This window comes from Mixophyes fleayi, chromosome 1 (assembly GCF_038048845.1).
Source record: "Mixophyes fleayi isolate aMixFle1 chromosome 1, aMixFle1.hap1, whole genome shotgun sequence".
NCBI classification, from domain to species: Eukaryota; Metazoa; Chordata; class Amphibia; order Anura; family Limnodynastidae; genus Mixophyes; species Mixophyes fleayi.
Window position 1 is genome coordinate 323,846,236 of NC_134402.1, and position 17,346 is coordinate 323,863,581.

The 17,346-nt window shown below is 43.0% G+C and overlaps 1 protein-coding gene across 2 annotated transcripts in view; it reads right to left on the reverse strand.

Annotated features, from left to right (window-relative positions):
* ALKBH2 (alkB homolog 2, alpha-ketoglutarate dependent dioxygenase) overlaps positions 1 to 17,346 on the reverse strand; it is a 25,646-nt gene continuing 8,300 nt past the window's right edge. For both annotated transcript variants that reach the window (XM_075214188.1, XM_075214194.1), the window contains exons 2-4: positions 16,235 to 16,608; positions 14,501 to 14,699; positions 1 to 537 (exon numbers count right to left, since the gene is read on the reverse strand). In XM_075214188.1, the coding sequence (XP_075070289.1) occupies positions 228 to 537; positions 14,501 to 14,699; positions 16,235 to 16,496 (771 nt within the window). In that variant the 5' untranslated portion in view covers positions 16,497 to 16,608 and the 3' untranslated portion in view covers positions 1 to 227. The remainder of the gene's footprint in view (positions 538 to 14,500; positions 14,700 to 16,234; positions 16,609 to 17,346) is intronic.

Below are 17,346 nucleotides of genomic sequence, written 5' to 3' on the forward strand. Positions count from 1 at the left end.
GTAATTTTTATGCTGGCCTTTATTAGGAATAAAGCTATGTTTCATTGTCGCTTGTCTATTGTTCATTACAAAATTGCTGACTCCTTACTTTTTGGATCAATTTGTTCAGACTTGTATCACTTGGTTTTTAGCTTTCAACATCTTCTGATTCATTTACTTAGAGATTATGGTACAAACAGAAAATGTTCTGTTCTTGCAGCGTAAACGATTCTCCATGAGAGTTCTGTTCACTTCTGGATTTGTGATACAATTCTACGGAAGGTTAAATTAATCCTGGGGGTGATCACTTTTCTCCTCACTGGGAGGCTGTGATACCAGTAAACATTGGTTGGGAAATTCATCATGAGCAAGCTTCCATGCGCCAATTCCATCTTCACAGGTTCAATGTGACGCACAGAATTCGGACACCGGGAGTCTCTGTGCCGGAATACAAAATCCCTACAGGCTCCAAAAGACACCGATGCGATAGGACTCTGTGGGACAAGCTCCTTCTCATCATCTCTATGTTCACCAATGTGATCTTTCCCATCTTTATATCTTCCAAGTTACATAGAACCAAAAAAAAAAAGAAATTAACAAAAAAATCTCAATAAATTCATCACAGGTAAATAACTAGTGTATTACTCACTAAGTCCAGTAACTGTTTTGCTCAAAACTATTTTAGTCACAATAAACCATTAATGTATCTGAATTTTGCACACACAAGAATAAACATTTCCTGTGGTGTGGCCACACATCATCACGCAAGGATAAAGGATGACTGCACTATCAGCTATCAGCAGAATTCATGGATGCACTTGTTGTCACCTCCGTTATCATTAGAGCATGCTCACCCAGACTTAGGAGAGCTAAGCTCTCAAAGCCCTGAGACTTGGCCAGGGTAGTATTTCCTGACACAGCCACATCACTGACTTTCAAGCCCTGCGCAAATGCCTTGTAGAAATGTATAACCTCTGGAACACCAAGACAGTGGTGTTTAGGCAAGAAGTTCTCAAGGGGTCTCTCTCTACACTGGTAAGTTGCTTTGAGAGTGTGTAGAATCTTATCTGTGCAATATATGAGGGTTGGGGTGAGGGGGGGGGTATCTGTCCAACAGGAAAGGAGGAAGTCACTGTGCAATAGTAATGATATAACAACAATGGTGAACAATTGATGTGTTAGTCTTTATAAGATAATGGCTGTTATTTGCTGTTTAGGAGAATTTAGTCATAGTTAGGTTTGATGTGCTATGCTGCCCACACATGTGTGCATCCCTTGTGGTCTGAAGAGAATGGCCAGACTGGTTCAAGCTGACAGGGAGTTGATAGTAATAACCATGGGTTACAAAAGAGGTATACAGAAGAGCCTCTCTGAACACACATCACACCAAACCTTAAAATTAATGGACTATAGAAATAATAGACTACAAAGAATTTTACTCCTGCCAGCTAAGAACAGGAAACAGAGGCTACAGTGGGCACAAACTAACCAAAATTGGACAGTTGAAAATTAGAAAAATGTTGTGTGGCGATTATGTATTGCACCTAATCACTGATTGTTACTTTTCCCCCTGAGTATTCATGTATGGCCGTGTGTATTCTGTATGTAAACTTGTAAAATAATGTCATAGCAGGCATTGCTGAATGACATAAGTTTGACCTGTGCAAATGTCAAGAGTCTTTTGAAAGTAACCAGGCCCGGGACAAATAACATCTCTGAGGCTTTACATAGGACAGAGATGTCTGTCCTTTGAGAAGCTAGACCAATATCTCAGAAAATGGAAAATTCATTTCGAAAAGCCCTGTGTCATTCTGGGAACCAGTCTGTCCTGACATTGGGAGACCTATATTTCAAAAGTGGGGGTGGGAGCAGTGTGAGAAGGTTAAAAATTAGCTGCCTATCCAGTAATGTTGTTTATTCTATGGGGAGAACCTGTCTAGGTTGGAATGTACTATTTTTTCCAAAGGGTACTCCTCTCACGCCAAGTCTTAAACTACTAAGTTAGTAACTCTGGTTTTATTTCCTATTTTATTTATTAAACTTATTTGTGCAACTTATTTTGCATGTCTTGTTATTACCTGTTTTGTACTTAAGCCTTGGAAACATTTTTCGGATTAAACACATTTAATCTAGTATGTTCTCCGTGATTCTTTGTGCATTTACGAAGCCAAGTGAGACTCATGCTGCATGCGTATGTGATTTAAGTGTGTAATATTAAAATTGGTTTTGGTGAACACAAGGACTCTATCGTAAATCCTTTGTGGTGACCAAAAAACTGTATTCATTGGTAAGTGACTAAGGTGACTTCAGTCACAGCAAGCTGTTTCAGATTGCTGTATCTAAGGCAGGCTGGGTGTTCTAGATTCGTCAGACCACGTGTCACGATTTCTTATGCAACATGTGGATGGTGTCACACGCCGGACCTGCAAGCAGGTACCGGCAGTCTTGCCTGCTCCCGGCGGGCAGAATCCCCGGCACTCGCGGCTGCGTCTTCCTTATGGCAGGCGCCATCTTGCTTTCGTGTCTGCGCATGAGCAGACTCGTTCTTACATTTAAGACCTCCTACTCGTTCCCCATTGGTCCAAATCCACTGGAGGGATATTTAAAGCACCTGACCTAGCTGACAGGTGTCTGTTCTTTGTGCTCACTTCTCTGCAAGTATTAGGACCTGGCTCACTCTCTCTCTGCTCCTGGAATCCGTAGATTACTTATTGGACTTCCACGCTGTTCCAGTGACTCCGCTATTATCTACTGTGAGTTACCTCCTAGTGTGCAGCTGCAGTTCAGTATCTCCTGTCTGCAGACTATTTATTGGACTTCCAAGCTGTTCCAGTGACTCTGCCCCCTGCTATTCTCTCTGTTACTTCTCTCCCAAACAGGTCTGTCTGGTACTCTCTCAGGGGACCGCAACCTGCGGGATAGGGGCTGCAAAGACAATACCTCCTTGCGGGGGCTTCAGACGAAGACCACCTGTTCCGTTAGACTCCGCGCTCTTGGGTTGAGTTGTGCTAAATCAAGCAGATCCAGGAGATCCTAAGATCACCCACGAATTCCGACAGATGGTAGGGTCAGAATTTGGGGTTAAGAAAACATGAATCCATGTATCTATCTTGCTTGGTGTCAACAGTGCAGGCTGGTGTAGGTATCATGGTGTGGAGAATGTTGTCTTGGCACACATTGGGACCCTTAATACAGAGTGAGCAATATTTTGGTGTATTGTTGCTGACCATGTGCATCTCTTTATGGCCAGTCTACCAATTTTCTAATGGCTACTTACAGCAGGATAGCCCACCATGTCACAAAGCAAATGTCATCACACGCTGGTTCCATGAACATAACAATGAGTTCATTGTACTCCAGTGATCTCCATAGTCCCCAGATCTCATCATCATCATCATTTATTTATATAGCGCCAGCAAATTCCGTAGCACTTTACAATTGAGAACAAACATTAATAAAACAATACTGGGTAATACATACAGACAGAGAGGTAAGAGAACCCTGCTCGCAAGCTTACAATCTATGGGACAATGGGAGTTTGAAACACAAGGACATGTGCTAATCATATTGCACACTGGACCAGTTTGAACGCAAAGGTAAAAGTACTGAGTGGGCTGTGTGTGTACCAATGTTGGTCAGAGGGTTGTTGTCTTGTGTTAGCTGTGTAGAATGTGGTAATAGGGGAGATTAAGAGGGTGGTAGAGGAATACTATAAGCTTGTCTGAAGAGGTGGGTTTTCAGAGAAAGCTTGAAGGTTTGGACACTAGAGGAAAGTCTTACTGTGCGAGGGAGGGAGTTCCACAAAGTGGGTGCAGCTCAAAAAAAGTCCTGTAACCGAGAATGGAAGGATGTGATGAGAGTGGAAGAGAGACTCAGATCTTGTGCAGAACCGAGGTGTCGAGTAGGGAGATATTTTGAGACAAGTGAGGAAATGTATGTCGGTGAAATTTTGTTGACGGCCTTGTATGTTAGTAGAAGAATTTTATATTGGATTCGATGAAATACAGGCAACCAATGTAGAGACTGACAGAGTGGCTCAGGAGAGGAAGAACGTTTTGCAAGGAAAATCAATCTAGCTGCTGCGTGCATAATAGATTGTAGGGGTTCAAGTCTGAGTTTGGGAAGACCAGTAAGGAGAGAATTACAATAGTCGATGCGGGAGATGATGAGTGCATGAATTAAGGTTTTTGCGGCGTCTTGTGTGAGATATGTGCGTATTCTGGAAATGTTCTTTAGATGTATGTAACATGATTTGGATATGGAGTTGATGTGGGGAATAAAAGATAGTTGTGAGTCAAGGATAACACCTAGGCAGCGAGCTTGCGTGGTGGGATTTATGGTCATGTTATCAACAGAAATAGAAATGTCAGTCAGGAAGCTTCTGTTTTTGGGTGGGAATATTATTAATCCAATCTTTGAAAGATTGAGTTTGAGTTGGCGAGAAGACATCCAAGATGAAATGGCAGAAAGGCAGTCAGTAACGCGAGACAACACAGATGGTGAAAGATCAGGAGAGGATAGATAGATAGATTTGTGTATCATCTGCATAGAGATGATACTGAAATTCAAAGAAACTTATTAGTTTTCCAAGAGAAGTGGTGTAGATAGAGAATAGCAGAGGACCTAGGACTGAGCCTTGCAGTATTCCAACTGATAAAGGAAGCGGAGCAGAGGTGGATCCAGAGAAACACTGAAAGAGCGATTAGATAGTTAGGATGAGAACCAGGATAAGACAGTGCCTTCAAGACCTAGGGATTGTAGCATTTGTATGAGGAGAGTGTGGTCAACAGTGTCAAATGCAGCAGAGAGATCTAGGAGAATTAGAAGAGAGTAATGGCTTTCAGTTTTTGCTGTGATCAAATCATTGACAACCTTGGTCAGTGCAGTCTCTGTGGAGTGTTGAAAGCGAAAGCCTGACTGAAGAGGATCCAATAGGTTGTTTGCTGTAAGAAAGTGTGTGAGGCGAGTGTAGGCAATTCTCTCGAGAAGCTTGGAAGGGCACGGGAGCTGAGAAATCTCAGATGTGCAGCATGAATATGAAGTGGACAAAATTGCAGCAACTGCGTGATGCTATCATGTCAACATGGACAAGAATTGCTTTGAAATGCTTCCTTTTTGAGTTCATGCCATGAATAATTTAGGCTGTTCTAGAGGCAATGTGGGTCCTACCCAGTACAATAAAGCTGTACCTAATAAAATGGCCACTTAGTGTATGTTGCTAGCCTGTTCCCCACACATGTTGCGAGACAAATTTAATTTAAAGGGCCAGCACTACGGCACCTTGGAGGTTAAATGTACAGATGCGCTGTATACTTTACATTTATACACTGTGTATAAATGTAAAGCATATCGATGTTTTAAATGTGCACAAATGGTTATCGTAGAAATGCATTTGATAAAAATAAAAAAATTATCTCTGTCGGAGGCAACAGCAGAACTGCTGCTCCAAGGCTGGGTTCTATGCTCATGGAACCATATTTGGCTTGGAGGAGGCACCAAACCTTAGGGTTCCAATTCCAGGAAGTTTTAGATATTTAAGAACTCTCACTCCAGTTGTGCAAGGGCGTACAAGAGGCTGAGCTCACCCTCAAACTAGCAGTGCATGGACAGGAAAAAGGGAAAAACACCGTCCATCCTGCCATTGGCACAATATTAAAAAGGTTTGAATGGGGGGGGGGGGGGGTGGCTTGGTAGCCATTTGAGATAGTAGCACACGTCTAGAGCTCCACACCTAAAGGCTAGTAATTACTAGTTGCAAGCGACTTGCGACCAAATAAACTGCACTGATAAGCCTTATTTTCCCCTCTGGAGTTATTGGCTGCCTGTCCGGGGTTCCGACGGCTGGAGTAACCGGTAATTCGGAAGTCTGTGAACTGTGAGAGAGTCTACCCCAGGCTCGCAAGGGGTCCCCACGGTTTAATCAGCTGGCGACATAGGGACCGCTTGGATCCCACTCCTGCTCTCCTAGTATTGCAGCCCTCCCCACGGCCCCGGCAGTCTGAGAAACGCTATTAAAAAGATCCTCAGCCCTGATTGGAGGATCTCGAGGTGGACGTCTTGTCTCTCAACTGCAGCATCCAGACACAGGACCTTCTTTCCAGTTGCCCTCGCTGCCTCTGGTGGACTGGGAAATCCTGGTACTGTGGGACCGGAAGTCCCTGGCACCATCGCGCCCTTCTCTTACGGCGAGTGGGCCTTCGCGGCGCCTGCTGGGACACGCTGTGACGCGGAAGGGGGCGGAGCTACGCAGCGCTACGGAGGTAGGAGAAAATACAGTCTCACGGCAGCAGCGCCCAGTGTTCGGGACACAGGGTGACAGGTCATCCTGACGCTGAAGACCTCCCTGCAGGCTTACACAGTACACAGTAGCTGCTAAAACAGCACTAAGACAGTTTCCATCAACATCCCGTAAACTGCAAATCGGGGACGTGGCTTGGATACCAGCTTGGATGGCCGTCTGACTGCAGAGCCCCACAACAGCGGTTAATATATCTAAAGTGTCCAATAACTACCCACAAAACCTGGGAAGAGCCATACTGCTGTCTAAATGCTCTATGCAGGGGCACCAACCCTCCACAACTGTGACATTGTCATATTATAGATACAAAGCAGTCCTGTTATGACTACTAGAACAAAACGAACCTCCACAATGGACGCCTCTAACTTCTTCGACAGAAGCAAAAAGCACACTAAACCACAAACGTCTGCCACAACTCAACTGCAACCAGACCGTTCGCCGGGCTCGGACATGATGGGAGAGGAAGAAATTCCCCTGACTATGAGACTTCTTATTAGCTCACTGGTTCAAGATATTAAGACAACATTCCACAGTGTGTTGAGACAAGCAATCTCAGAGTTCAGGAAGGAGATCAGCGAACTGGGCGACCGCACTGATGCTTTAGAGACCAAAACGGATGAGATCTGTAAGTCTGTGGCTAACAATTCACAAGAGCTCTCAACACTGCGTTCCGACGTGTGTTCTCTAATGGAAAAATGTGAAGATATCGAAAACAGAGCCCGGGGAAATAACATCCGTCTTAAAAACATTCCTGAGTGGGTGGACACTCAAGCTCTCCTTGGCTTTCTACTTGGCTTCATTAAGATCATATTAACAGATGCTACGGACGGCGAACTACTCCTGGATAGAGCGCATAGATCTCTGCGCCCTAAGTCCGTTCCAGGCCAGCAGCCAAGGGACATCATCCTTCGCATGCACTTCTACCACATAAAGGAGAAAATTATGCAGGCCACAAGGAACCGAGACTCTATCCCATATCATGGCAGTGATATCCAGCTGTTTGCAGACCTGGCGCCTCTCACCATTCAGAAACGCCGGGAGCTGAAAGACATCATAAAGGCCTTGCGACAACATGGATACCGCTACAAGTGGTGCTTTCCTTTTCGTCTTCAAGTCTTCACAGAAACTAGGCCTCTTTTTGCAAAGACCCCAGCAGAAGGCGCTTTGATCTTAGAAAAACTGGGACTGTCCTCAAACTCTGTGTCTCCTACAGATATGTCGACGGTGACGGGAACCCGAGGGCCTCACCGCGGCCCGAATGGAGCATGGCTTGACATGGCAGAGACTGTAGCCTCTAGAGATTGACCTTCTCAAACTGAAACAGAGGTGTGATCCTCCTGAGAACAATGGACATAGCCTTTACCCTAAATAGACTATTCTTCTTTTTTGGTTTCTAGTGCTTTTTCTCCTTTTGTCCTTTGTTCTCTCTACCCCCTTCCCTTTTTTTTTCCTGACAGGTATGAACACAGCATAACCGTGGTCTCTACACAAATTGATTAGACGTGTCCTGTCTTACTGTTGTGAGAAGTTTCTTCTGTTCCTCTCTGACTCACCTCTCTAGTTCCACAGTGGGAGCTCAACTCACTCCGAGGTCTCAGCACAGACTCCTGCCTACACCACATGTGCTGTGGACCATACTACACTGGTGATGTTTATGCCTTAAAATTACTTTACCATATTAAGTTGCCAAGCTTACATTGCTTTTACACAGATGTTTAACCGCTGTTTACTCCTGTACCTTGAGAGGATACTCTTGTATGTTAATGTTATTCTCTTGGTTGGTGCCCCTACCTTTCTGTCCACACTACCCGAACTCAACCTACACTAGACCTCCCCCCCCTCCCCTGCTCTCGTCCCCTTGGTGCAGCTCCCTGTAGCAGCACCTTCTACTTTACCCGAAATCGAGCAACCTTAGATCGGACATACTATGACCGGCCTGCATTTTCCCTCCCTGACAGGTTGCAGACAGCTTATTCCCACATCTTCTCCGCCCCTACAGATCCCCCCCTTCTTCACCCTTCACTATGTGCTCGTAGCCCATTTCACTTATTTCCGGTTTTATGGCATAATGCTGTAGTTGCGGACTCGGAGGAGTCCCTCAGTGACGCGTCCTACACTCTCACCGCAATATGTCACCGCAGCTACTGACAATTAATGCTAAAGGGTTGAACACCCCCCAAAAGCGTTCCGTAATAATGGCCACGCTCAAAGAGACACGGGAAGTAGTCTTCCTTCAGGAAACCCATCTTACCCAACCACACACCACATTCCAGGGGAAACTCTTTTCTCAAACATTTTTTGCCTCTGCTGCATCCAAGCACCGAGGGGTATCAATTCTTGTACGACCGTCTGTTCCTCTTACGGTTTGACGCTTGATAGCAGACCCCGAAGGTCAATTTCTCATATTAGTAGGCACACTGGGTCAGCTTCCGGTTACACTGGTTTGTTGCTATGCTCCAAACCAAGGTCAGATCCCATTCCTCCAAAAACTATTTAGCCTCATTAACAAACAAGCTGAGGGCCACCTGCTGATGGGAGGTGATTTTAAAGCAATACTGGATCCTAACTTAGATAAATCCCTAACCGCTACAACCTCCCCACAAATGCCAACACACCCCACACGACTATCCAAACAATTTGCTCTTTTACTTAAAGAACACTCCCCTTTAGACGCATGGAGGGTCATCAATGGCACGGATAGGGGGTACACGTTTTATTCCCACCCTCATAACGTATATACCCGAATAGACTATTTCTTCGTAGATGCACAACTAGCGACCAAACTTCTTAGAGCTGAGGTTCATTCATTTACCTGGACGGATCATATGGGGGTATCACTTCAACTAAACGTAGCAAATCTTCCCAAGCGAAGCCAGACATGGAGGCTAAACGATACCCTCCTGCTTAATCCCAAGACATGTTTAGAGCTAGCGGAGGCACTCAATGATTTTTTTGCCTAGAATGAGTCCCCTGATTTATCACCATCCATAGTTTGGGAGGCACGTAAGGCCACAATCCGTGGGCGGCTCATTAGTATTGCCTCTGCTTGACATAGAGAGGAAAGAGAGCAGATAGCCACATTAGAGAATAGACTCATTTCCCTCCTCGCTCAAAATCAGGGCTCATTAGACCTCTCGCACTTATAGGAACTGACGGTAGTGAGGGGTCAGCTCAACGTGGTCTTATCTAAAAAAAAAAAAGCTTGCAGTCTTAAATGGACCCAACAACTCTTCTACGAAAAAAGTGATAAGGCAGACTCCCTCCTGGCTCGGAAGTTGCGGCAGAGACGTACGCATAATGCGATTACGTCAATTAAAAATCCACAGGGAGTAGTGATGTATGATCCGAGCCAGATAATAAAAGAATTCCAGGCGTATTACTCTTCGTTATATAACCTAGATGCCTCATCGCTGCCACCTCCTGACTTGGAGAGACTACGCCTTTTATTCGCACCCACACTCAGCATATTCCAGACTACCTGATGATCAGCCACAGACATCTTCATTTGATCAGACAGACAGACATCGGACAAATAACATGGATGCATTATGCCCCAATTTCCCTTAACCTATACATCCCTCTTAACATCCCTAAGCATTGGACGTGGAGACTTAACGAGTCCCTCCTGTATGACATTACTGCAGGGATCAAATTGGTGCTGCTATTGAGGACTACACAGCCCATAATGACTCTGATGAGGTGTCTAAGGTGACCATCTGGGTGACCCATAAATGTGTCCTGCGAGGCAAACTCACCCAACTAGTGTCATTTGTCAAACAACAAAAGAATGTTCTGAAGGCAATCTTCTACTTAAAATCAGAGATTTAGAAACCAAACATAAATTCTCCCTGGCCGGGTATTAAACCCTCTTCTCCTAGGAGCCTTTAACGAGGTATCCGATTCGTCCGGCATCTCCAGGCAGTCACTCAAAGCGCATGCTAAGGAGGGTAAAGACTCTTCCCTATGCCCCAGCTATTGTCCGATCTCCCTGTTAAATGTAGACCTAAAACTCTATGCGAAAATGGCTTCAAACGGCCTAAAGAGCCCCCTACCAGACCCTATACATAACGATCAGGTGGGCTTTGTCCAGGGTCGCAAGGCGCGGAACAACACAACCAAGATTATAGATCTGATACATGTGCTCGAGAGTAGATGCACCCTGGCCCTGTTATTATCAACTTATGCTGAGAAGGCCTTTGACAGGGTAGATTGTCAATTTCTTGAGGGAGTGCTGGAGCACATTGGACTGGGCCCGGTCTGTTTTCATAGAATCCTCTCCCTTTACAGAAACCCTACTGCTCGCAATAGAATTAATGGCTCTATGTCCGACACATTTTCCATCTATAATGGCACGCGCCAGGGATGCCCACTTTACCCCATTGATATTTGTTCTGTGCATGGATGCTCTGGCTTGATCTATCAGAAATAACTCAGATGTGACAGGGGTGGGGGTGGGAGGGTCGGAGCACGAGTTGGCTCTCTTTGCAAGCGACTTGCTGGATACGGTTTCACTGCCCAATTTAATGCTCTAGTTTGAAAGGTTCGGGGCACTGTCAAACTTTAAATAATTATACTAAATCCATGGCCCTGAATCTCTCCATCCCACCACGTGTCCTCGAGGGTCTCCGACGCTCCTTCCCCTTCAGTTGGCACCGCAATCCAATCCTGGGCCAGATTGCGCACTTTAACTAATTTAATTTCCATTGTCCCCTTACCCCCATGATTGGTAACCCAGACTTTTTCCCCCGGACTGATACCAGGGGCTTTTAGGAAGTGGTCTGCAGGTAAGGTGATCAGGAGTGGTCAGCTGGTGGCCAATGGCCGTGCACGCGACTTTTCCTTCTTGCAGGAAAAATTGGGTATGCCTACATCAGAATTCTGGTTGTACTTACAGGCTCGACACTATCTACAGGGGAAGGGCGTGATGGAGGGATCGAGTAGAAGCCTATCCAGCTTTGAGGAGCTGTGCTGTGTCTTCACTGAGACAAAACATATTATCTCAACCATATACCAACTGCTTATTATTAACCTCTACCCCGCCTTACCGGGCTATACTGATGCATAGGATAGAGACCTGGGGAGGCCAACCTCCGATCAGTTCTGGACTAAAGTGTTCCACTTCATTATGGTGAGCTCTACAGGCCTTTTGGTGGTGAAGACGCGGGACAGGGTTCTTTCTCGGTGGTACAGATGTCCCTCTCAGTTAAGTAAGATGCATCCGGGTGTCTCCAGATCCTGCTGGAGATGTGGAGCAGGGTCTGAATCCCCCCTCCACATTTGGTGGTCATGTCCTATAATAGCTCAATACTGGCGCAGGGTGAGAATAGTTACAGAGGAAATCATCGGCTGTCCAGTTCCAGATGGCCCTGATTTTTGGCTTCTCAACTCCTCGGACATTGCTATCTCTCAGCATAAAATATCCTTACTCTGACATTTGAATAAATGCAGCCATAGCGTTATCCCAGTCCATTGGTGGTTCCCTGCAACGCCTAGCGCGCAAGAATGGTTCAGATGGATTGACCTTTACAGGCTCATGGATGACATTGCCTTATGTGGTCAAAAGAAAGTCACCAAATATGCGTCAATGTGGCACCGTTGGCTTGAATTTAAAGTCTCATCTTTTCACTCTCTTATGGACTGTGGGTGGCCTCCTGTGGCTGGGTAGATACACCAACGGAGGGGCAGGAGTCAAACCCTTTTGTCAGACATCAGTATACTAGGTATATTTCTTTCATGATATGTGGAGTCCCTCACCCCTCTCACTCTCCTCCTTTGCTACCCTCTTCCACCCCCTGTATATCCACTCTTTCCTCTCAACTGTCTGGTATGTTTTGTTTGCCTTTATAATTAACGCCATTTATTAGTTAATGGATTATGTTGCTTTGAGTTAATAATCATCATCATCATTTATTTATATAGCGCCATTGATTTCGCAGCGCTGTACAGAGAACTCATTCACATCAGTCCCTGCTACATTGGAGCTTACAGTCTAAATTCCCTAACATACATACTAACATAATAATGCTTTTATATTTCATCCATCTGCTGTATACATGTCTTTATTCTTCCAATAAAAACAAATTACACATAAATATATATATATTGATAACAAATATTGTATATTAATTGTATTAATATATACATTGTATATTTGTCACACTCCGCTCCCCAGGTATCTCTACCCGAGCCTCAAAGTACTCATTTTCATATTAACCTCCTTGGTACAGGCTGTCTGCCACACTTGACATCTCTGATTATCCCCACCTGTGGTAAGTCATTCTACTATTGGCCAGTCCTCCTTTATAAGGCTCCTCCTTTTACCTGTCCTTTGTTGGTTCTTCAAGTCTACACCTGGCCTAGTTCAGCTGCCTGTTCCTGTTATTGCTGGTTGCTTATTCGTTCCATTCATCTGTAATCAATGCCTGCTAAGCTACTCTATTTATACCGGTGATTGCTGCTACTTCTTCCACATCTTCGTGGTAAAGCCGTGGGTCATCATTGCTGTATGTTCGGAATTCGCTGATTCCTGCTCATTTGTTCCACTCACCTGTAGTAGTTGCTGTGACCAACGCCTGCTAAGCTACTCTGCATATGCCACTGACTGCTGCTACTTCTTCCACATCTCCGTGGTAAAGCCGTGGGTTATCATTACTGCATGTTCGGAGTTCGCTGATCCCTTCTCGTCTGTTCCACTCAACTGTGGTAATTGCTGTGATCAACGCCCGCTAAGCAACTCTGCATATACCGCTGACTGCTGTTACTCCTTCCACATCTCCGTGGTAAAGTTGTGGGTCATCATTGCTTTGTTTACCTGCTCTATGTCATCTGTACTTGTGCTGCGGTCTACGTTTGTTGTCTCTCCTATATGGATCGCTGCTTACTGCTGAATTTCTCTACACTCTTGTGGTAAGCTATGATTCATATTGCGGTATTCCTGATTCCACTGATTTCTGCTATCAACACCTGTTAGCTACTCTGCTTGGATCACTTATCTTTGCTTACCCGTTCCATATCTCACTGATGCCTGGGTCCTTTCTTCGTTACTACATATATGGATACAGTTGAACTTACATTCTACTGACTGTTTGGAATATTCGTTGTTGCCAATGCTTGATACTGTTCAATTGAATTATTGACTGTGTCTATTCTCCTAAAGTATCAAGCTGTGCTCTTCCATCTGTAGTAATCTCAGCATTTCAATGAACTTTGTATTTATATCTCATTCCCTAGGAGGTATTGCTGTTGTCTACAGTTATTATATATCCTGCTCTTATTTGTGAAACTTCGTGATTGGTGCCACTACTTTTGCCGTGGTTCTTCATTGCAATGTATCCTGTTCCTCATTTGAACTTGTACTTATGTTCCACTCCTAGTGGAGACAGTTTTTATTAAATTGATACTAAATCGTATCCTCTTGTATGCTGTTTGGTTCTGTTCTCCCACCTGTTATACTGGGAACTTCCCTGGAGGGCCACGACCTGCAGGGTGCGAGCTGCTAGCCCAAATTCCCTTGCAGGATTCCCTGGTGAAGACCTTCCACCCTGTTAGACTCCGCGCCTCCAGGGCGGTCTAGTTATCCCAGTTAATACAGTAGGATCACACTCACTCCTTCGTGTGCTAACCTGACAATATTAATATCATTGTATGTCTCTGACATGTAAGTTAATTTGATCAGCTATGTGATCAGCTACGGATCGTAAAGGAAAGAAAATTTCAAACCACCATCACTGTATGCTTTTGTGAACAAAGCAAAAACATGGCAAAGAGAACAGGCTATTATCATAAATGTTGTTTAGGTACTTGTTAATTATATGGGCACCACCACTATATTTCACCAGCAAGGTCACGCAAACTGCTGTTCTCGTTTCAATTCTCATTCTGTCTGGCCTTCAGCTTCGCTGATCACATTACAGTGTATTAGATTACAATTGTTTAATTTATTACATGCTTACCGGTCAGGCTGCTGCAAACATCGCTTTTTGAAAAGCTAAATGTGATACATAGTTAAGAGCCAAGTAGTACTGTAATGTGATCAGCACAGCGGTTTTCAAATGTCCCGCTGCTTGGCTGAAGTGATCATTTATTTGCTGTATTGAGACAGATAGAAGGTTACTGTGGTGGTTAATTAACAAGTACCATTGTTTCGATTTGCGTAGTAAAGCTTACAATTTTAAAGGCATAAACAAATGCATCAAATCTGCACTAAGATTCTCTTTATGGTACCTGTTAATAAGAACAAAGTTGAAAGAATGTCCTGTAGCCGACTTTACTCTCTCCCTTATAAGGTCCAGGACTGGAATCCAGGGCTTGGGAGACAGGGTGATGCCAGAAAATGTATAAGTTAATCCTGCATCTCCGAAAGTCACCTGCTTCCTAGGAACATTATGCCATTTTCCAAATACTTGAACTTTACTCAGATCCCCTGAAAATAAATAAAATAATTCAATTCCACAATGACTGAATACTAAAACAAATCAACTACTTAAAAAAAAATGAATAAAGAATATCAGTGTTGGTAGAGAAACAATGAACATACACAGAATTAAAAATAGCTGCACAAAAAATAAAAAGATACATATATTTTTTATAAGTGCTCTTCTATATCTCTAAAACAATAAAACAAAAACAAACCACACCATGCAAACTAAAAATGATGGAAACAATGACTTAAATTAGGACCAATGCCCAGACACATTTGATATACAGTAATAAAAAACATGTAGAAGAGGATGATCAGTACAGTAAGAGTATGTGGGGTGTGCAATGTGTAATAAAGGGTGTCAGCATTGACACTTACCTATGAGATCCCAAACTTAATATGCAGTTCTGAATAAGGATGCACAAATAATCACACAAACCACAAAAAAATGATATGATGGAAAGCTGAACTATCCATAAAGGACAACTAAACACACGGTCATATGATGCATGCTTACATGTTTTATGTAAGCAAGGGTCAAACACAAAAGACATGTTCCATAGTTTTATAGGGGATGTTCACCTTTGAATATCACCTTACCATAGGATTACCCTACATGTCAGAAAATAGGTCCCTCCATTAACTTAATCTGCATACTCCTTCTAGTCGTATCATTAGCTAGCTGCAGTCAAATGACCCATTGCACAAAGCATATTCCGCTGTATAGACTGCCCCTCCAGTCTGAAATGTATCCTTGCTCCATTGCTGTAAAGATCATTTGTTTTGAAGGACATAGATTAATGTATCAATGAGGGATCTCCATCTGACTGCTACACATCACTTGCGAGGGAAGTAGGGAAGGGGGTTGTAAATCTCTAGTGACAGGTTGTCAGAAGGTTTACATTACCTTCATAAAAGGGCTACTACTTGTATAAGAAAAATACACACAAAAACAGAGATGGGACATACAGATAAAGCCAGTTATCCCAAACGGATACAATATTGCTTTTGAGCCAAATTAGTTACAAGATGCAGTCAATATTATCTCAGAAGATATTTGTTTTATCTTGAACCATCAAATCCTAATTTCATCTAGTAATATAGCTTAGTAACTGTAGTTTTGGTATAACACAGGCTACATATGTATCTTCATGCAGGATAGAGTAACATACACATTTCCATAGTTGTATTTTAAATATTAATTTAAGTCAGTATTTATGCAGGTTTTTAAATATGTTTTTTAAATGGACCTGACGAGAGCTGAAAAGCAGTCTGAGGAGTAACTGGATCAGGAATCGGGCTGTCCTTGCTGGTCCATTTATGTTAAATCCAGGTACAGAGTAACTGAACGTATGCCACTCACAAAAATGATAAAATGATTTTAAGCATGCATAAAATAAACAAAAATAACTTATTTAGCCAATAAGTGGCTAAACTGATAATAGCATTCAAGGTTTTCTGTGCACAGGAAATGATACCTGATGACAGAGTATGCTTTAAGTCAAAATAATAGCTCTAAACTCCACACTATAAATTACCTGAAAAATATATAATTTCACTTTCGAGCTGCAGAAAGAGATCATCTGCTTCAGTCTTGTTGAACAGAGAAGTGTAATCACAGCTCAGATTAGCTGCTCGGATTCTCTTCCACACATAACTCTGTTCCAGTAAAGGATCATTCCTACTCTTCTTTTTCGTCAGATCTTCTTCAGGACTGTCAATGTTTGAGTGTCCTGTGCATTCTTCTACATGACTCCTTTTGCTTTTAATTAGATTTTTTTTTATTACAAATTTATCCATTGCTTTCAAATATTTAATTGAACAAAGCAATGTATTTATCCAGTAACAGAGGAATGTCACTTTGTGGTTAAATGCTAGAAAAAGCTCTCACGGCTGAATTTGTGAGGTGAACCTGAAAAACAAAACAGCAATGTTTTATTTGCCCGTCAATTAAGCCTTCTAATGTGCTATTATTACACACAGACATTTACACACATTACCTTGTGTATTCACATGCTATTCGTTATAACAACACTACCAGGTTGCCTCTAATTGTTTTGCACACTATGATTACGCATATTTTAGAACTTTCATATTCCTGTAACGCTACATTAACTCAGGCCACAAGCTTTAAATAGCTATAACTAGTAACTCACCATGTAAGTCACATATTATCAATCTGCTGTATCCAAAGCCCTGTGTAAGCACCTTCTCTTTTTTTAACATATATTTGTATAGTTCTCAAACTATATAAATAAATGTTGATGATGATGAAACTTAAGTGCAGTGTCACTGTCCCATCTCCACTAGAGGGAGCTACAACACTAACTACGACATAATTGCTGAGGTATATTAGGATCATCAGTTTTACACATATTTAATAAACTCTGATCCCAAATACTGTTCCTCTTTGCATAAATTTAGGAATTGATGAGAAAGAACGCATTCCGACTTCTACATCACTAATGCATGTCCAGTTCTAAAAAGGGAAGCCTTACATATATATGCTGTATATATACTTACTACAGTAAGTTTGTTATTACAAATTAAATATACATTTGCCATTTATGGAGGAGTTGGAGTCATACTGACTCTACAGCCCTTGTTATTTATATTTTATTGAAAACAAATAAAAAAAGTTATTCTAAAA